The following is a 21,289-nucleotide window of genomic DNA, read 5'->3' as shown; positions in this document are numbered from 1 at the left end:
ACTGGAACCTGGGTTTATTTGTTTATATGATCTACATAATCATTACAGCAGGGATTAAAAGAAAGGCAAATCTACATGCTTTGGATAAACAATCCCTCATCCCTCCCTTTCACAGAAAGGCAGCAGTTAAGGTGAGCCTTGAAAGCTTGGTAGGATTTTATTAGGCATCAAATTAGAGACCCCAGAGGGTGTACGTAGGAGGGTGTAGGGGGAGAGAGCAGGATATCTCTGTCCATAGGTGTTCCGCTTGAGTAAAGTGCTGAGGAAGACGTGATCCAGCCTAGTCTTTGTGACAGAAGTGGCAGCAGCTTCCAGGGTATAGACTAAGGGTAGGTAGGAAGAATGGGGTGAGATTATTTAAAGATATGACATAAGCAAAGATGTATCATTTTGGTTACATTTCAAGTTAGGACAAAAAAAGCATATTCCATGATTCCTTAGAGGTTCACCAATTGATTATGAACTAAATGATCTCCTTTTTTAAATTCTTCTATTGCTGGAGGCTTTAATTCTTTGAGAATGGTGAAAAGCTCTCTTATTATTTCATCTTTTTTTATGTATATAATCATCTTTATTGTAATTCATGAGTGCATTAAAAACTGATATAGATCTCTTTATTAACACATGTAGATTCTCATGGGCATCTACTTTTTACTTTTACTTGAGAATGGTAAAAGAGGTCAATAGCTTAGTATCATTACATCAAGTTCTCAACTCCTGGAAGCCTGGGAGGCTCTCTTAGGGTTTCCAGATCACTATACTGTCTGCTGAACTGCCCACACTCAAGTGTCTTCTGGAATTCCTTATAAATATCAATAGGCACCTGGGCAACAGAACACTCTGTTACTTTGCTTGTTTTTAAGGTGCATTTCCAGGGCTAAACATTGTGCCCAAACATTTTCAAATTGCCCTGGCTAATCTTCCAAGTAGTCTGTTACTCATTTTACTAATCTCCCTGCCAGATTAAGAACCCCAAAGCTTTGTAAACCACAAAGAAATCAGACGAGGCTCCTTTTCTTTTCCCAGGTCAAATTATTTGGAATCCCAAAAGAATGCTAGTATCAAAAGTGGAGGACAGTAGTCTTTCCTGAAAAAACCCTTGTCTTTTGATTTTAGTCTCTACTCTGTGCTTTTTTTAAAAAAAGTTTTCCTACATCTCCTAATTCTTCTTAATTGAAGGGCAGTGTTATTGACATCTGTAGCTGCTACCTGTCTGCTCCAAGCAGCTCCCATCTAGCTGCCATTTAATGAGCACTTGTTACGTTCCTCCTGCTGGTAAGCACTCAGTGAACACTGTCAGTCATCAGATTTAATCTCTCTTCAACCCTGACAGGGGCTTCCCAGGTGGCACTAGTGGTAGAGAATCCACCTACCAGTGCAAGAGATAAAAGAGACACGGGTTTGACCCCTGGGTCGGGAAGATCCCCTGGAGAAGGGCATGGCTATCCACTCCAGTATGCTTGCCTGGAGAATTCCATGGACAGAGAGGCTTGGCAGGCTACAGTCCATGGGGTCACAAAAGAGTTGGACGTGACTGAGCACACATGCATATGTACAGCCCTGATAGGCCAATTTTTTTACAGCTCTATTGAGTTATAATTTATATTCCATAAAATATGGCTATTTTAAGTGTATAATTTGATGAGTCTTAGTACGTTTATTGGAGAAGGAAACGGCAACCCACTCCAGTGTTCTTGCCTGGAGAATCCCAGGGAGGGGGGAGCCTGGTGGGCTGCCGTCTGTGGGATCACACAGAGTCGGACACGACTGAAGCGACTTAGCAGCAGCAGCAGTACATTTATACATTTTCATCCATCATCAATAGCATTTCCACCACCCCCAAAAATTCCATTGTGCCTACTTATAGTTAATCCCCACTCCCAATCTCAGACCCAGGCTACCATTGATCTTCTTTTGGTCTCTATAATTTTGTTACTTTGAAGAACTTTCATATACATTTACATTTCATATAAATTTTAGAAATTCTTTAGAATGGAATCGTACAATATGAAAACTTTTGTGTCTGACTTACTTCACCTCTGAGAAGTAGATTTTTTTAAATTGTTTCCATTTTACAGGTTGATAAACTGAGGCAAGTAGAGGTTAAGCAAAGCTTATATAGCTCATCAATGGAAACACTGGCTGACTCAAAAGCCTGTGCTTTGAACACTGTTCTATTAATGCTTCGTTCCTTTTAAATCATTTATAATTCTAACTGCCTGTTTTTTTGATCTCAGATATTTTTCTAGGTTTTAGTTATCCCTCCATTTCTCCTTTAAATCTGTCCTTTTTTTTTTTTAACATTCATCTTTGATTAGGAATCTTATTATCTTTGTTAATTAACAAATTGTATATTCATTTTTTTAATTATGTACCTTCTCATTTAAAAAATAAGATCTGAAATGGCATGTTCTTTAACGTGAAATATTGTGTAACTCATGCAGCTACATTGATCTTTTTAGAAATTTACCGATTTTTGTCAGATTTTATTTTATAAAACACTTCTTTCAGACTTGCTGCTCCTTTAGTATCATACTTAACGTTTCTAAGAATTTCTGAAGCCTGCTTCCTTACAGTCTATGGCTCATAGCTGTCATTACCGCACCCCTTCTTAGCTATCCTGAACTCTAAGACACTATGGTCAGTTTCACATGCTCGACTGGTTCTTCTTGGCTCAGAACTGGCCCCAGAACTCCTGTTCCCCCGATTATTTTCTCATGCTTTCTCAGAAGAAGAAATGAATAATACCAAATATTCTGTTTAGCCAATTTCCAGCAGTCGAGCCTTCATCTCCAGTAGCTTTTCTGGCTAGAGAATGTGACCTTTTAAGACTGAATAGCAACTGTCATGTACTTGGAGAAGTAGCATTTATTCCCCTCACCGGAAAGACCCAAGATTTGAGATGAGTAGTTCACAGATGGATTGGCAGATACCATATATCCACACAAGCACCCTTGATCAGAAGTCACTGCAGCAGCTAACATCACAGGCATTGTTGGTCCATTGGCCCATGAAGCTGTGGGGAAATGGGGGTCTAGGAAGCAACCTGAACCTGAACCTGAATTTTACTCTCAGACACGGTGATGACCTAGAGGTTTTGAGCATTACAAACCCAGACTTGCTTGTTTACATCTGACCTCTTCGGTTTCTCTTTCAGCTGAATGTCAAGAAATACCTTCTCCTATCTGTGCCTTCATGGATAAAACATGTCTCTGATGAACAGATCGTGGGTTTTGTTGAAAGCTTAATGGTGGCAGTTTTTAAAGCAGCTTCCCCACTCTCCAGTCCTGAGTTACGCCCAAGTGCCTTACAGGGCCTGAGTCAGGCCATGAAACTGCCCAGCCCTTCCCACCACCTCTGGAGTCTGCTCAGCGAAGCTACTAGGAAAATTTTTGACCTCCTGCCAAATAAGATTCGGGTGAGGAACAAAAATATTTGCATTCCTGACAATTTGTGTTTGGGATTCTTTAAAGCCTTTTTGGCAAAGCGGAGAGGTATATGTTTTTAAGAATGTGGTAGGAAGACTAGCAAGAAATAACCACATTCTTCACTAAGAATGTTTGCTTCCAAAATCTAAATCAAGGTTGAAAATTTAGAACTAAAGTTTTGAGCACGCTTTGAAGCAGGTTAACCAGTGTAGCACCAGGAAATTTGCTCTCAAGTCTTTTACCAAATGCCTGTAGAAGATGAGCAAGTTCAGAAACCCTTACACCTGAGGAATCCTTGGGCGTGTTGTCCAACACACTTAACATTTGCATCAGGTGACTTAATACTAGCTTTGCCCCTCCCCCAACAGACTTCTGAAATGTAGTTGTGCAAAGAAGTAGAAAATCCATCTAGAATGATGGGTTCTGATCAGGAGAAAAAAGTACAGGCAAACAAAATACACCAAATAACAGGAAAGATGCTGTATAAATGATAAAAAATTGGCCACGGGTTTTGGCTTGGTTAAAATTAAAATCTCATCAACCGCTGTTCATGGAGATAAGCAAAGCTAAAGATTTGTCAGAGCAGTGAGAATATGCATATTATCTTATACTGTATTTTGACATGCTTGGGATTTTTCTTCACCAGAAAAATGATCTAGAGCTGTATATCAGTGTAGCAAAGTGCCTCTCGGAAATGACAGATGATGAAGCCAATCGGGTTGCCCAGATTACTGAGGTAATAACATATCCATGTGTTTTTTCATTATTGAGATGGGTATTACAATTGATATGGTTATAGTGTCCTTTTGGCTGAAGCTCGCTTTGTTTCATGTTTGTTAGTTACTGACCAATTTCAGGAAACTCTCTCTTTCACTGAGGGGTCTCATGTCCAGGCTAGTACAGTTGGATATGCAGTAGTATAAATGGGTAGATGAATGAATAACTTTTTTTTCAACTGGAGCATAGTTCCTTTACATTGTTGTGCTAGTTTCTATTGTACAGAGAAATAAATCAGCTATATGTTGTGTACCTATATCCACTCTATTTTGGATTTCCTTCCCATTTAGGTCACCACAGAGCATTAAGTAGAATTCCTTGTGCTATACAGTAGGTTCTCATTAGTTATCTGTTTTATTCATGCTAATGTATATGTGTCAATCCCAGTTTCCCAATTCACCCCACCTCCCCATTCCCTTCTTAGTGTCCATACATTTGTTCTCTATTTCTGCCTTGCAAACAGATTCAGCTGTACTGTTTTTCTAGATTCCATTTATATGTATTAATATACAGTATTTTTCTCCTTCTGATTCACTTCACTGTGTATGACAGTCTCTGGTCCATCCACATCTCTACAAATGACCCAGTTTCATTCCCTTTTAGGCTGAGTAATATATATTCCGTTGTATATATGTAGTAGTATAAATGGACAGATGAATGATAACTTTTTAGCCAACTAATCGCACTTTGTCAAGAACATTTTAGTGTTCCCTATGGGTAAAAAGCATTAGTCTCTCAGTTGTGTCTGACTCTCCAAAACCCCATGGACTGTAGCCTCTGTCCATTGAATTCTCCAGAAAGATCCCCTGGAGAAATGGCTACCCACCCAGTGTTCTTGACTGGTGAATTCCAGGGACAGAGGAGCCTGGCAGGCTACAATCCATGGGCGGCAATGAGTCGGACATGACTGAGCTACTAAGCACAGCACAGCCCAAGTAATTTAATAAGGAAATGCCTGAGAGAATGGACTCTGGTGCCTCACTGCCCAGGTGTGAAATCCAGTCTCTAATTCACTAGCAATGTGACCTTGGTTAAGTGTCATATTCTCTCTCTGGCTCGGTTTCTTGATCTATAAAAGGGAAATAATAGTGCATACCTATTAGGGTCGTTTTGAGAGTTAAATGACTTAATCCATGTTAAGTTTTGGAAAAGTGCCTGACCCAAGGCAAGGATTCAGTAATAACATTATCATAATTATTGCATTCATGTAATGTATTATATCTTGTTATTATATTCATGTTGTATAGTTGGAAGTTAATATAATTTACTTTTTGGTACCTAAAGCTCAAAGTGGCTATGTTACTCACTTGCATTTCTAAAGTGCCATTCAGAACATTGTCACTAGAACATTCTAAATTGTGTTCTGATGTCCCCCAAAGAGTATGTGTTCTGCTGAGCCCTGTGTTTTTCTCTTCATTTCTAGAAAAAACAGAGATAAGAAAGTACAGGTGAAGAGCTGAGACTCCTTGGGTTTCAGTTCTTACTCTGTGTCATTAAGCAAGTTCCCTAACTTCTGTGCTTCAGTCTCCTCATCTGTAAAGGACGTGATAATAGTAATCTATTTCTCAGTGCTACTATGAGAATGAAATGATTAATACAGTGGTCCTCAAACTTTTTGGTCTCAGGGCCATTTTAGTGTCTTAAAAATTATCAGGAACTTCAAAGAGCTTTTGTTTATGTGGGTTATATTTGTCAATGTTTACCATATTAGAAATTAAAACTAGAAAGTTTTTAGAACATTACTTAAAAGTAGTAATAAATCCATTGCATCTTAACATGTAAGAAAAAAATTTTTTTTTCCAAAAAACAGGTTAGTTTAGAAAATTAGAAAAGTGTCATTGTCTTACATTTTGTAAGTCTCCTCAGTGTCTTCATAGAAGACAGCTGGATTTTCAAGGCTGCTACTTCATTCAATCTGTCGTGATGTCATTTTGGTGAAGTGTGTGAAGAAAACCCAGCCTCACACAGATATGAAGGTAGAATGGGAAAGAGTATTAGTAGTCTTTTCAGATAACATGTGGATATCTTTCTTTGATATTGTACCAAAACTCACCAAGTGGTGATTTCTTATAGGTTAGTTGCAGTGTGGAATCTGAAAGCAGATCAGTGAACTTCACATACTCTGTTACAGTAAAATCCATTGGTCCATTGCACTGTGGATTTTTTACCAATGCATGATTTTATAAGATACTATTGCAAGATCTGTAAGATATATTGGTCATTTGGAAAATATTGAGTCACTAAATTTTGAAAATCTTCCAAATGTTGATACATTTCATTATAAACATCAAAACATCGTATTTGTCACTATTACCAGCAACCTCATCAGAAAAGTCTTTTATGCATATATGTCTTACATGTATCTTGGGAAGCTGCCAAAGTCATAGTAGCAGTTACAGATTTTCCAAAAATCTAATTTTCGCTTAAAAGCACACATTTTGTCATTGGCAGTAACTGCTATCAAGTATTCTCCTTGGAAATGGCAGTCTCACTTCCTTCACTTTTAAAAAATAATCAAATACTCAGTTTTCATAACCATCGTTTGTTTATCAATCATTCTTTCAAGTAAATGGGGGTCTGTGAAAAGAGTGGCTATTTCAGCTCACAACTCACTCTCACAACTTTCTCCTTGAGACGAACATCACACTCGGGGGAGCAGCACAAACCTTTATGGATACTTCCCACTTGGTCATGCAGAACATTACAGAGATGTGTATTCAAGGGCAGAGGTTTAACAAAACTAGTAATTTTATTGTTTACAAGGATATTTTAAATGAAACTAGCTTTTTAAAAAAATTGCCAGTGTCAGTAAAAAATACAATGAATATTACTCCTGTTTGGGGTCTATTATGAATATAGTTTGACCTCACAGACCCTCTCTTCTAAAAGGGTCTTGGGGTCCCCCAGACGTCTGTGTACCAAACTTTGTGAAATGCCAAATTAACACAGGTTAAGTGCTTCAAATATGCCTGGCACATTGTAAGTACTGTATTTGTTGGTTATCATTGTTATTATTTGTCTTTACTAAATATCCTCACCAGTTGACCCTTGAAATCATTGATGGTTTTTATGAGAAAACAAAAGGTGACATCACAACTGTCTATAGGTACATTTTGAGACAGCACGCAGGCAGATAGGTTTCACAGTGCAGGAAAGAAACAGTTTTAGCATTTGGAGTGGTAATCAGCTTCAAACTCACCCTTTCTCTTTTGCCCTTGCCCCAAGGTCCTGTAACAACTTCAGTTAATTTAATAGCAACTGAAGAATTTGCTTTTTTGCAGAGTAGCCTAGAAAAGGCTGCCTTTGTCAGGCTCTACTTGGTCTCTCAAGGACGATTCCCCTTGATGGGCTTGACTGATGTGCTCAGTGTTGCTGTCCGGCACCGTGAAAAAGACACACTGGCCTGGATGACGCTGCACAGCTTATACCAGGCACGGATTGTGAGCCACGCCAACACTGGTAAGGCCTGCCAGGGAGCACGTCGGGACAGACAAACATGCCTACCATCTCTTTGAGGTTATCATTGTTTCCTCAACTTAAAAACTAGGTTAGGGCTTCTTGACACAGGTGAGAACTTGTTACCCCCAAATGAGCAGCACCTGGGATAGAAAAGCACAATTACAGCTCACAGCATCAACTCTTCGGAGGTGAGAATAAATTCTGTTGGAGATTTGGATCTCATATTTGGCCCTCCAGGCCCACAGAGACATAAGCAGGTTTATCAGGTTGAATCTGCCTGCTTCTGTTTCTCAAACAGATGGATGCTAATGGATTCTGCCTGATGTTTGCATGAACATGGCTTTTGGGTGGTCATTTAACAAACAGAAAAAGAAAGCAGCAACCACAAATTAAATAGTTATTCTAGAGAAGAACTTCTCAGGGGTGAGAAGAATAATATCTGGACACCCTGAGTACATCCTCACGCCAGAAACTGCAGGCCTGAAGCTCTGCTAATGAATGGTGCAACTTTTAGGCCATTTTAGACATTTATGCTGTAATCATCTAAAGATTGGAGAAGGAAATGGCAACCCACTCCAGTGTTCTTGCCTGGAGAATCCCAGGGACGGGGAGACTGGTGGGCTGCCGTCTATGGGGTTGCACAGAGTCGGACACGACTGAAGCGGCTTAGCAGCAGCAGCAGCAGCAATCATCTAAAGAGAGGGCTCCCTCAGCCCATTGCTCTGTGACAACTTGAAGGGGTTGTCACAGAGCACTTCTTAACCTCCCCTCCCTTCTTAACCCCCTCCCCTCTCCCACCCCTTCCCACCCACTGGTATAAATGTGTACCAGTGGCTGATTCATGTTGATGTATGGCAGAGGTCAGCAAGTATTGTAAAGCAGTTATCCTCCAGTTAAAAATTAATAGGAGAAAAAAGAATAAATAGGGAGCTCCTTCATTTCTCCTCCATGCCTTTGGTCATATGCTTGTAATTTTCCAAATCTGTGTTCAGGTCCTGATCAGATTGGACGTGACTAGAAGGCCCTTGTAAGCCATATTCCCCATCTCTTGTATTTTGAAGGCTATGAGAGAAGACTGACAAATGCAGTTTAAATACTCTTTGCAAGATTATGTAGGAAATTTTGATTCCTCTTCCTCGCTGGCAACTGAGATAGTTGTCTCCTGCACATTAGTGCCTGCCCAATGAACAGTGAACCTGTGATGAAAAATGAGATTTTTTTCACTCGACCTCAGAAGTATATTTATCCGGTAGAAAACCAGTTCAGTTCAGTCGCTCAGTCGTGTCCGACCCTTCGCAACCCCATGAATCGCAGCATGCCAGGCCTCCCTGTCCATCACCAACTCCCGGAGTTCACTCAGACTCACGTCCATCGAGTCAGTGATGCCAGCCAGCCATCTCATCCTCTGTCGTCCCCTTCTCCTCCTGCCCCCGATCCCTCCCAGCATCAGAGTCTTTTCCAATGAGTCAGCTCTTCTCATGAGGTGGCCAAAGTACTGGAGTTTCAGCTTCAGCATCATTCCCTCCAAAGAAATCCCAGGGCTGATCTCCTTCAGAATGGACTGGTTGGATCTCCTTGCAGTCCAAGGGACTCTCAAGAGTCTTCTCCAACACCACAGTTCAAAAGCATCAATTCTTTGGTGCTCACCTTAGGTGTTCCCAATTAAGCATGCTGCTGCTGCTAAGTCGCTTCAGTCGTGTCTGACTCTGTGCGACCCCATGGATTGCAGCCTACCAGGCTCCTCCGTCCATGGGATTTTCCAGGCAAGAGTACTGGAGTGGGGTGCCATTACCTTCTCCGAATTAAGCATGAAGATACTTGAAAGAAACAAATTTGATATTGCCTTTGGTCAGAACCAGTTGGCCTTCAAATTTAGTTTGAATTTTCAAGTGGCAAGAGTTTTGAAAATGGCAAGAGTAGGAAAGTACTTCCTTCATTTTTTTAATCTTTTTTTCTTTTTTTGTCTTATTCACCTAATACAAGTGGTAGTTAACCTCTTTGGGGTCATAGATCATTTTCAGGTGGGGTGCAAATTCCCCTTCAATATGTGCGTGTAAGTACCGGCACAAACACAGTGCCATTTTCCTCATGCACTAAATTTTGAAGATCTTTCCAAGTAGTCTTTGCTGTGCTGGGAATCCTCATTTTTGAAAGGAAAAAATAATATTTATGTTAATGTTTGTTCTCTATTTAGCCTACTACAGCTGGGTTTTGGTTTTGGCGCTTTTTTTAATGTCTTTAGGATAGGTATTCTGTATGATTTTGTCATAAATTGAGAACTTTAAGCAAGGGAGGACTATAAGAACAATTAATTATCAAAGATTTAATACTACTAACCCGTGGGCATGCCCAGTTTCTCCCAGTGTTTAGAAATTCCATTAAATGCATTTGACCATTTTATCAGGTTTGAAGAATAAATTTAGCTTTTAAAAATAAAGACCAAAATAAGCTCATCTGATGTGAACAGTATCAAAAAAAAAATCTCTCTTGAGTGAGAACAAGTCTCAGGTAGCATAAGAGGACTTGTAACTGTTGTAGAGTCCTCAGCGGGTCGTTTGCTTTAGTTATGATAATTATTGTTGATCTATCTTACATTGCAAAGAAAAACCATGGTCTGGTAATACATGTCCTTTTGTTTCAGGCGTGTTGAAGAGAATGGAGTGGCTCTTGGAACTGATGGGTTATATCAGAAATGTTGCTTACCAGTCAACGTCTGTTCAGAACGTGGCTCTTGATGAGGTACAGTCTAGAGCAGTCATTTGTGGCTTTCTTAAAATACAGAGTATATTTAGTCTCCCAAAAGAGGAACATGTTGCTGCTTGCAGCTCTCTTTTCTCTCTTTATTTTTGGGAAACAAGGATGACAATTCTCTAACATCACAGGAAATGGGTGTTCTTACCAGAATCTTGAAGATGCCCACAGCTGCCCTTTGAAAAATATTTTCAGCAGAACACCTCCCTTGACAGGCAGCACACAGAAGTTCTAGCTGGGGGGGAATCTAGGGTCCTGTGCACCTGAGCTGGATCCCACAAAGACTGTGCGGTACAGGGCTCTGGCCTCCACCGTGGTCCAGAGCTTGGCTTTAAACACCTGGTTTGAAGGGGTTCCTGAAGTGTGTGCAAGTAATCTGTGTTTGTGCCAGTACTTACACGCACATATTGAAGGGGAATTTGCACCCCACCTGAAAATGATCTATGACCCAAAGAGGTTAACCATCACTAGTATTAGGTGAATAAGACCAGAAAAAATAAAGATTAATGAAAAAAAATGAAGGAAGCACTTTCCTATTCTTGCCATTTTCTTGACTCAGCTGTGCATTTTTTTTTTTCCCCATAGCCATGTTTCATAGATCTGCTGTTTACTTGTGTGAGTAAAATATGTGTAACCTGGGATATTGTTTGATATTCTGCCCAGCTTTTCTCCAGAGCTGTGTGTCTTTTTGAAATTTTCATTAATGAGATTAGGCATTTTAAGAGATTGAGGGGTACTTTTTAAGCCTTTTTTGAGCTTTCTTCTTATTTCCAACATTTATATTAACTTTCTCTGCTTTCTTACAAAAATCTTTTGAAACTTAGAAAATATAAATAAGCAGAAAGAATCATTTAAATCACAGTAATGCAGTAACTCAGAGGTAGCCGTTGTTATCACCATTTCTACGTGTCTAGTCTATAAAATCTAAATGCATGGATTCTAAACAGATTTTTTTAATGCATATGGAAAGTCATATGTTGTTTCTGTTCAAAAACAGAATATACTATACATATTTTTTAAGTTTTGGCCACATGATAATAAACCTTAATATCCCTGTTCATATCTCTCTTAATTAATTTTTAAATCTCTTTGAAAACACCAAAACAGAGGAGGAATGTTTGGATCTCAGTATGATTAGGCATTAAATAAATTATGTTCCTCTTGAAATGTTAGAACAATAATAATGAAACTGTTGGGCCTTCTCTACTTACGAAAGAGGATCCTTCAAACCTTCTGAAAGCCTAGAATGTCTCTTCATTAAGCATGGAAATGGTCTGGTATCCCATCCAGTTCCTCTTCTGGGGGAGGGGAGGGGCAGGAGGAAGGCTTCGGCCAGGGGGAAGATAACATTTCCTCCTGATGCGAGCTGTGTGTGAACACGTGGTACTTTGCAGTTAAAGTCTGTGACCTAACCCTGTTTCTTCTTTGCCGTAGGCTTTGGACTTCTTGTTGCTGATATTTGCAGCCGCAGTGGTTGCATGGGCAGATCACGCTGCCCCTCTCCTCCTTGGCCTCAGTGCCAGTTGGTTGCCATGGCATCAGGAAAAGGGCCCAGCTGGGCCAGCATCAAGCTTGCTTGGCAGGAGTCCATTACACAGGGTCACTCTGCAGGAGGCTCTCACTCTCCTTCCCAGTAGCATGCCTCTTCTGCTGCAGAAAGAGCCGTGGAAGGAACAGACCCAGAAGGTGAGGCGGCAGCCACCTGCTTCAGGGCAGGCAGCCATTTTCTCTTCGGCAGCTTCTGCTGTAGAATTGCAGTGGGAGATAAGTGAAACCTGAGTCACACGACAGGCTTTCTTACTCAGTCTCAGATCTCAGCCAGATGCAGGGCCTCAGAGATTGAGGGTAGCTCAGGCTAACTGCTCACTGAAAACAACAGCGATAATGGCAACAACTTGCTTACAGTTAGGGGTGAGGTGGAGGGAAAAGCTTGTGCTTGCCTTCATTTGTTGAAGACTTACGTGTTCTTGATACTGGGGATAAAGGATGAGTAACTCTCTGAAAGCTCAAAATTTCCTAGTGAGGACAGACAAGAAGGCAAGTTCAAAATTGCAAGATGGTACAATAAGGATGAGCTTCCCCGGTGGCTCTCAGTGTTAAAGAATCCACCTGCCAATGCAGGAGACCCAGGTTTGATCCCTGGGTTGGGACAATCCCCGGGAGTAGGACATGGCAACCCACTCCAGTATTCTTCCCTGGAAAATTCCATGGGCAGAGTGGCCTGGTGCGCTACAGTCCATGGGGTCACAAAGAGTCGGACATGACAGAGCATGCTCACACGTGATAAGGATACAGTTGATGAACAAGGGAGGGGGTGATCAACAATGCGTGGGGGGAAATCTTCCAGAGAGCTGTGAATCTGGAGTACCCATCTTTTACCATATTTAAGGCTCCCCACAGCTCATTCCATGTAGTAGCCACATTCTAGGCATTTCATGCTAGATACCATGGGGAGATCTGTAAAGGCCTCATGTCATCACCTTTGCCCTCAGGAAAACACAAACTATAGGGAGTACCTTTTGGTTTTTAATAGAGTTTCCCCAGGCTACTAGCTGTCCTGCAGAGCATATGAAAATGAGGTACATCTATATTTCTCATTGCATGGCTCTAACCTGTCTTGAATTGCCAATTGAAGGATTTTTTTGAATCCCGTTTAATCAAACTGGATCTTTATGAGGTTGAAAGCTTACAGCCAACTTTGTGGCTTACTTGTAAAATCTGAACCTTAGTCTTTAAAAATATTTCTGAACTGTGGACCCACAGTTCAGCCATGAACAACTCCATTGAACATCTCAAATAAAATGCCTTTGTTTTCTTAAACCTGATAAACATTAGTGTTATTACCTCTAATTTTGCATTTTCTTTTTCACTTTAATTATTTCTGGTCTGGGACACCCTGTTCATTTTGGACTACAGCGTAGATAGATATCTTGCATCTATTACGTATTTGTAGTACTTATTTACTTACCAGCAGGATATGATAAAACAAAATTGAGGAAAAGAAAATAAAGAAAAAATTTTAATTAAAGCAGGGAATTAGGAATATTTTATTTTTCTGTTTTCAACCCACAGTCTATGTCCAAAATTAAAATGCCTAGTACCTATGACTAGTGTTTTTTAGTGAGTCAAGATAGGGAACATTCAGTCAATGAAATTACCCAGTATCTAATTCAAAAACAATTTTGGCTATACCTGGGAGATCAGTCAAACTCATGAGTACGTGGAGTTTCTACCTTGTTTGCAGGATCTATTTGCAGTTAACATGCTTGGGTCTACCTAGCAAATTGTCTTATGCCTTTTCTGTTGCGTTTCAACTTGGCTTCATATCCATTTGGGCACAAACTATTCGTAGCTACAGAAACATATTTTAGTAACAGGGGCTTACAGCTGATGTGTTTACCTATTTGCTACCCACCTAGGAGCCTAGGCCTGATGCACACGGAACCAGGTGGCAGGCAGCATGGTGTGAAGAAGGAGTGTGAGGCTTTGAAGCCAGGTGTACTTGGGTTCAGATCTTGACTCTGCCAGTCATGGGGAGTGGACTTGGGCAAGGCTCTTACCCTTTCTGGGGCCTCTTAGAGTGATGAGAAAGAATGTTCATGGCACACCAGAGGCCCTCTGGGCCCCTGTCTACCCCACTCTTAAACTATAGTAACTCCCAGGATAATCAGCGAAAGAAGGAGGTTTGACTTTGCTGGGTCATTTAACTGAGGGCTGTCTCCAACATTTCCATCCCTTGTGCCTGGTCACATCTCCTCTTCACTCTCCCAGCCCAGGCAGGTATCATCTGGGGACTACTGTCCTGTTAGGCACATGGGCAGGTCCAAGGGTTTGAATGATGTCTTACCAATCCTGGGATTGTTTATCTGATACAATTCATTTTCACTCTAGGTCATTGACTGGCTGTTCAGCATCATGGAAAGCCCTAAGGAAGGACTCTCAGCAAAATCCAAGGATCTTTTAAAAGGTATTACTTTCATCCCTTATACCCAGCATAGGTGAAAACCATCCAGTGTTGTCTGTACTGGAGAACAGCATCCTAGTGTGTGCTGGCTCCTGAAAGGGCTCATCTTGGTGCAGTTTAGAGAAGTAATCTGAAGCTGCCACCAATATGGCATTTTTGAATTAGAAAGTGGATTTAAAAAGAAGAGTTCCATGGCCTTTAATTTTTATTTAAGTGGTTTTTTAATGTTTTATTGTGATCATAAAATGACTGAATAAAAATTAGAAAATTCAGAAAAGTAAAAAAGAATAAGCAAAGAGGAATCCAGAATCCCATTGCACAATGACAATTTTGATTATTTTTCCTAAGTGTTACCCCCTCTGTGTGTAAGTTTTAACATTGTTATAATCATAGCCAATTGAAAAATGTACATACACACTTTGAGTACTGCCTTTTTTTACTTTAAAATTATTAAAAGCATTTTAACCTATTCTTATACTAGCTTCATAAGTATTTTTCATGGCTGTATAGTATTTTGCCAGGGGAATTGGACATTTCCCATGCTTCCAGGCATTTAGATGGTTTTCATGTTTTTTATTGGAGAAGGAAATGGCAACCCACTCAAGTGTTCTTGCCTGGAGAATCCCAGGGATGGAGGAGCCTGGTGGGCTGCCGTCTATGGGGTCATACAGAGTCAGACCCGACTAATGTGACTTAGCAGCAGCAGCATGTTTTTTATACATCTCTGCTGCTGCTAAGTCACTTCAGTCGTGTCCGACTCTGTGCGACCCCATAGACGGCAGCCCACCAGGCTCCCCCGTCCCTGGGATTCTCCAGGCAAGAACACTGGAGTGGGTTGCCATTTCCTTCTCCAATGCATGAAAGTGAAAAGTGAAAGGAAAGTCACTCCGTCGTATCCGACTCTTCGTGACCCCATGGACTGCAGCCTACCAGGCTCCTCTGTCCATGGGATTTTCCAGGCAAGAGTACTGGAGTGGGGTGCCATTGCCTTCTCCTTATACATCTCTATTGACTGTTATACTATGACTGCAGGATCCACAAATATAAGCTATCTTTCTGTGCAGATTACATGGATGTTTTTACTCAAACCTCAAACATCTTCTGGGTGTTGGTTCTGTGGTCCGAGACAGCTTGTACTGTCATCCACATCTTGGGACTTGGGGGTCAGGATCCTCCCAGTGGCTGCCACTGATGCCCCTGACATGCTTTAAGTTACTGCACTGGAAAGTCTTACCTTGGGAAAGTTGCCTGTTGGCCTACCCTTGTGATAACTGACCATATTTTGCTTTAAGTATGGTGTATTGTATTGATTGCCTAACAAGCAAGAATTATCTAATGTATTGTTCCTACCTCTAAAGTGGGTGGCAGGGCATGTGTAGGAAGGTGACTCTGATCAACCACAGAGCTTCACTGAGGATCAGAGCAGTGGTCTGACATATTTTCACTTGACCATTCCCAAGAAACTTGCTACTAGGACTTCCTCTACTTATTTTCCTTGGGGAGTTTGGACTCATTTTTAAGGGCCATGTGTCCATGATACCATTGGTTGTTCCCAACATATGCTATCTTAAGTCATGAAGATAACAGTTAATTCCAGTGAGAGAAATTGTTATTTGGGTCAAGGAAGTACATGATCACTTGGTCATATATTCAAGGGCTTATTAGAGTCACACATAATTATTGTGTAACTCTGGCTTATCTTCATTCTCTCACACTATAATGCATAAAAAAATCAATATATTGATATTTATATTCATATTCTAAAATAAGATATATAATAAGTTACCTAGAGGGATTACACACAACTTCCTTACTTTAAATTGAGCCCATGAACCTAACTTCATTACAGGACCAGTTTGTTTACCTTTTAATAAGACATTTAGTGGAAAAGTCATATTCGTGTAGAAAAGTGCTCAAGTAGATTTTTACAAAGGGAACATACGTATGTAGTCAGCACTTGGATTAAGAAAAAGAGCATCACCAGCATCCCAGAAGTCAGTTTGTTTTAATTCTGTGGAATTTCCCACTAACTGTTGCAAAGTAACTTAAAACAGACCTTTTCCTCAACCTTTACTAATGGCTTCTTCCATTAAAATTCTATCTAAGGCATGATAGTCATTCTTAAAGATTAGCCAAGCAGGAACAAGTCAAGTTCTGTTCTGACACCTTTTTGATCTAAATGATCTTTTCAAATGTAACTGCACCAAATGAAACAGTGTGCTTTTTTTTTGTCCCCTTTAGCTACCCTGCTGTCCTTGAGAGTTCTCCCAGAGTTTAAGAAGAAAGCTGTATGGACCAGAGCCTATGGTTGGTGAACAGCTTCACAGTAGCCAGCAGCATTCTCAGCTGGATGAGGAAAACCATATAGGCAGAAGGAATTTTTCAGAATTCGTGTCTGGGATTGCTGAGACATGATGCAGAGAGCTCAAGGGCATGAAAGGGTGGCCACAAAACTCACAGTTTGAACGGTGCATGCCTGGAGAGGTTGCTTTGGTTCCCAGGCCAGTTGAGACTGAAATAAGAACTTGAATTTTATTTGGCTGAGATCTGAAGGTTTTCTTTTGTGAAAATTTGACTATATCATCTCCTCCCTGCTAAATTCTAGTAAAACAATCTTGTGAAATCTGTGCATGTTGACTTTTGCTTTAAGGCATGGTGGAAGTTTTGCTCGCAAAACCAAACTATAGTGGTGACGGCGGAATCTGTTTCCCATGAAGTCTCTAGAGGATATTATTGACTCAATAAGTTAGACATGTTTTCTTATTCTTACTGCTAAAACACTCTTGGAACTGCTCTACATGCTTAAATAATAAGCGTGGTGTTAACCACTGCTAAATCAGACCCAAAAGTGGTGGCTATAATTTTTTATGCTTGAGTCTCTTGAATGCAAGTGAAAAGTTACCCAGTTCAGAATAAGAAAGGAAAGGTTTCTTTGCTCATAGGTATGATGGAAGCAGCATGGGGTGTAGGGGGGCACTCTAACTGACTGGGCCTGGGTCATATGTCCATCCACCTGAACTGGGTTCCCCCAGAAGACAGGTGATGGGATGCTAGGCTAGCAAAAAATGGCAAATAGCTCCTCGAAAGATCAAAAGATTATACGTTTTTAATAAGTACAAATCTCAATCTTAATTAGGGTGACTGGTGGCATAATGGCAAGTAAATGAAGGAATGCGACAGTATCCTTAAGGGTTGCATTTTACTCAGGGGCTCGGAATCAGCCAGGAATTTAATTTTGCTCTGATTGCTAATTATTATTCCTTCATGCAGCCATTACTCAGGGCAGTCTTTAGCCAATCATATAAACACAGTGATATAAGTGTATAAGGGATTACTGGGGAGAAGAGGTGTGCCACTGGAAGAATATACCTCTGTGGCATGTACCTTCATGTTGTCACCAAGCCTACCTACCACCTGGGTTAAAAACAGCTCTACTAATGTTCCAAATATATGGATTTATGATTCCAGGTGTCAAATATTTGTGGTTCACTGGGTAATTCACACTCTGTTTCCAGGTCACAGCTCTTTCTTTTGCTGAACTCCATAGTGTGCTGAGACACTTACAGAAAAGGAGGAAAGGAAGTACTTAAGTCAGGTAGTACTTAACTGCATCACAGTATTTCATTTCTATTACCTCCTTAGAGGCTGAGCCACAGGAAAATGAGTTTTAAGGAAGCAGAAATGGAGAGCATTGCTGTGAGAAGCCAGTCTCCCCCTCTCTCCCACCCACCTTGACTCTCTCATATTTCCTACCAATGAGAGGCTGAAATTCTTCTAACATTTATTACTAGGTATCAAGAGTATAAATGACTAGAATTTCTCTTGCATTATCTTATTTTACCCTTACAACTACTAATAATACTATAAAGAGGCATTATTCTCTATTTTTAAATGAAGAAAACATCTAATACATAGCTGAGCTACTACCCTTGAAATCAAGGTTCTAGAACCCCAGGCCCAGAGCTTTCTACTGCATCAGGCTTGTCAGCACCCACTTTCGGATGAAAACTCCCACCAAAGATTACACTTCATTCATGCTAAATATAGATTGCTGGAATCAGATAAAAGAAACCCCCTGCCTCATATTAATAAGCCTCTGGAATTGGGAAGCTTGGAGTTACAGTGTAAAAGAGCAGGTCCTCATGGATTGAAGGACGTTACATTTCCAGCCAGCTGGCAAATGTGGATGGCAGTAAGAATAGTGAAGAGGAAGTGGGTGCTGACCAACTACTCTGACATCCCCACCCCCTACAAGTCAGCAGAAAGACTTGCTGATTCTCATGAGAGGGATGAAGAATCAGCCCAGTCTTCCAGACCCAGACTGCCTTGTTCAATTCGGCCCAGTTTCTTCTCAATCAGGCTTTGTCCTTGCTCCTGCCCTGACAAGAAAACAGAAGAGTGCAAAAGGGAGGAAATAAAATCTATCTGTATCCTCTCTTCCCTAGCTCCCCTCTTTGTTTTCAGCAGTCTTATGTTTAAGATTCATAGGATTTTCCTATTCATGGGAAGCACTTAAAGAGTCTAAACTGTCATATTCTAAATTTGAAGCTCTAAAGGTTCTAAACTCCAACTATTCTACGGATGTAGCTCACTGGAATAATAAGACCCTTTCTCCTGGTTACCTGTCTCACCTCAGGTAAGAATGAAGGCATTCCTTTAAATATTTTAGTTTGTTCTCCAAAAACCAGAAGTCTCTGCTTTTTTGAGACCAGTCTATATACAAAAAGAAAAGCTCCAAACTATATACAAAAGGAAAAGTTTCCTTGTAAGTCATCTTCTGTTAGTTTTTGAAATCACAAGTTGCCAAGACAAATAGTATGCTGGGGTATACTAACAAAGCATTGTGTGGGATTAAGTCTATGTTGTGTGTCTCAGATGTATCCAAACAGTCTGACCCTTGATTTGAAAAGTATATGTTTGAAACAGATGTTGGGATCCATGCAAGTGCCTAAAATCTTTGTGTTTTATTTGTAATGTAATGGCTCCATGGTAACTAACAAGCTGTTAATAACCTTTTTTAAGTTAATTGCCACAAGTTCTCCAAAATGATTTTAACCAAAGATGATATTATAATTCCATAAAGGGTAAGTCTTTGTTAAGGACGCAACTGCTGTCTTGAACTATCTTAGTTACTTTGAAAGCAAGAAGTAGTTTTAGATTTGGGGTAAACATTTTAGCAAATTGCTGTTTTAGAAGAGAAATCTGAGCATGTGGTTAAGAGCCTTCATTAAAAGCCAGAGTTGTAAGTCCAGACTTTAGGTCCCTGCCCTCAGCCAGCCTACTGGAAGCTGCAGGCGTTCCGAATGGAAGCAGAGGACAGAATGTGGCGGAGACAGCTCACAGCCCTCACCAGTCTTCTGGAAAGATGCCTCACAGCGTCATCCTCAGGTGTGAATCACTGCTGTGGTGCTGGACAAGATAATTTGCTTTTATATTCTCTGGAAGGAAATGCTTTATCCTAATCCTAGAAACTTTTAAGTCTCATCTTTTTAATATATGATGCAGTGTAATCTATTAATCTTCATAAACCAAAATTCTTTGAAACTGCAATTTAGAAAGAGCATCGTTTCTTGCCAGACACAGGGAACTTGTGAAATAATTTCCAAGCTGTTAGAAATGGCAATGAATAACAATGACATTGATGACTCCGTGACTTTGGTTTTACTTCTCATATGAAAGAAGTAACCCACCTAACAAAGTAGTTGTGAGAGCTGAAAGAATTCAGAAATATGCTTCATAAATTCTAAAATGTAAAAGAAATGCTTTCATTTTTGTACATTTCCCTGACAATAAATAGTAGCTACAATGCTTGAAATGGGCCTGACACCTTATATGCTGGGACTTGGGAAGATAACGGAAACATCTTAAGTAAATACATTCTGTTAATAGAAGCAAGTAGCACATTAAGGAAAGATTTATATAAGTTTCTTAAAAAAAACCCTCTATATTGTGTCTTCTGAACATGAGGTGACCTTTGAGATAAATCCAAAAAAATCACCTAGTTAATCTGATATGTTTATTAAAATGTAGTTTTTTCTGGATATTGTAGTAGTAATCCATAAACTCAGAGTTGCACAATTGTGTCTACTATGTACCACAATACAAGGTTCTGGAGTACAAAGTAAACAAGACATGACATTTTTTGCCCTTGTGGCGTTTACATTCAGAAAATATAAATCAGTAAAACATCATGTAATAAAAGCCTCTACTGCTAAGTTGCTTCATTCGTGTCCAACTCTGTGCGACCCCATAGACGGCAGCCCATCAGGCTCCCCCGTCCCTGGGATTCTCCAGGCAAGAACACTGGAGTGGGTTGCCATTTCCTTCTCCAATGCATGAAAGTGAAAAGTGAAAGGGAAGTTGCTCAGTCGTGTCTGACTCTTAGCGACCCCATGGACTGCAGCCTACCAGGCTCCTCCATCCATGGGATTTTCCAGGCAGGAGTACTGGAGTGGGGTGCCATTGCCTTCTCCGATAAAAGCCTCTAGGAAACATAAATTTCCTATGTCTGTATGGCTATTTATAATTTACAAAGATTTATTTACTTTACCATATTTCATTTGCTCTTCACAACCTTGGGCAGTTGAGAAAATTAGAACTCAGAGTCATTCAGTTAGTAAATACTGGGGCTGCATTTGAAATCACAACCAATGTTCTTGAGAGGACTGTGCAGGATGGCAGAGCAGAAGGACCCTGAGCTCAGCTCCTCTCACAGGTGCACCAAAATCACAACTATGTGCAGAACAACCATCAGTGAAAAAAACCAGAACCTACCAGAAAAGATATTTTACAACTTAATATATAAAGAAGGAGCCATAATAAGACAAGTAGGGATAACAGAATTATGATACAGTCAAATCTCACACCAACCCCGCCCCCTCAGGTAGGTGATCCAAAAATAGAGTAATAA

At 40.3% G+C, this 21,289-nt stretch overlaps 1 protein-coding gene and 1 long non-coding RNA gene across 6 annotated transcripts in view; one reads left to right on the top strand and one right to left on the bottom strand.

Moving 5' to 3' along the window:
• FOCAD (focadhesin) overlaps positions 1–20,762 on the top strand; it is a 305,178-nt gene extending 284,416 nt beyond the window's left edge. For all 4 annotated transcript variants that reach the window (XM_055577935.1, XM_055577936.1, XM_055577933.1 and 1 more), the window contains 7 exons: positions 3,158–3,418; positions 4,075–4,164; positions 7,487–7,664; positions 10,306–10,403; positions 11,850–12,101; positions 14,307–14,382; positions 16,621–20,762. In XM_055577935.1, coding sequence (XP_055433910.1) covers positions 3,158–3,418; positions 4,075–4,164; positions 7,487–7,664; positions 10,306–10,403; positions 11,850–12,101; positions 14,307–14,382; positions 16,621–16,694 — 1,029 coding nt within the window. In that variant the 3' untranslated portion in view covers positions 16,695–20,762. The remainder of the gene's footprint in view (positions 1–3,157; positions 3,419–4,074; positions 4,165–7,486; positions 7,665–10,305; positions 10,404–11,849; positions 12,102–14,306; positions 14,383–16,620) is intronic.
• LOC129649942 (uncharacterized) lies at positions 145–7,543 on the bottom strand. Of its 2 annotated transcripts, XR_008713440.1 has the most exons (5): positions 7,405–7,543; positions 6,259–6,407; positions 6,053–6,164; positions 5,513–5,624; positions 145–323 (listed from the first exon to the last, which is right to left on the bottom strand). It is a non-coding gene; the product is annotated as an uncharacterized LOC129649942 (long non-coding RNA). The 2 variants fall into 2 exon arrangements; XR_008713439.1 differs by lacking the exon at positions 5,513–5,624.
• Positions 20,763–21,289: the final 527 nt, after the last annotated feature.

The sequence above is a fragment of the Bubalus kerabau genome, chromosome 4 (genome assembly GCF_029407905.1).
Source record: "Bubalus kerabau isolate K-KA32 ecotype Philippines breed swamp buffalo chromosome 4, PCC_UOA_SB_1v2, whole genome shotgun sequence".
Taxonomy (NCBI): Eukaryota; Metazoa; Chordata; class Mammalia; order Artiodactyla; family Bovidae; genus Bubalus; species Bubalus kerabau.
This window is presented reverse-complemented; position numbering and strand designations above follow the sequence as displayed.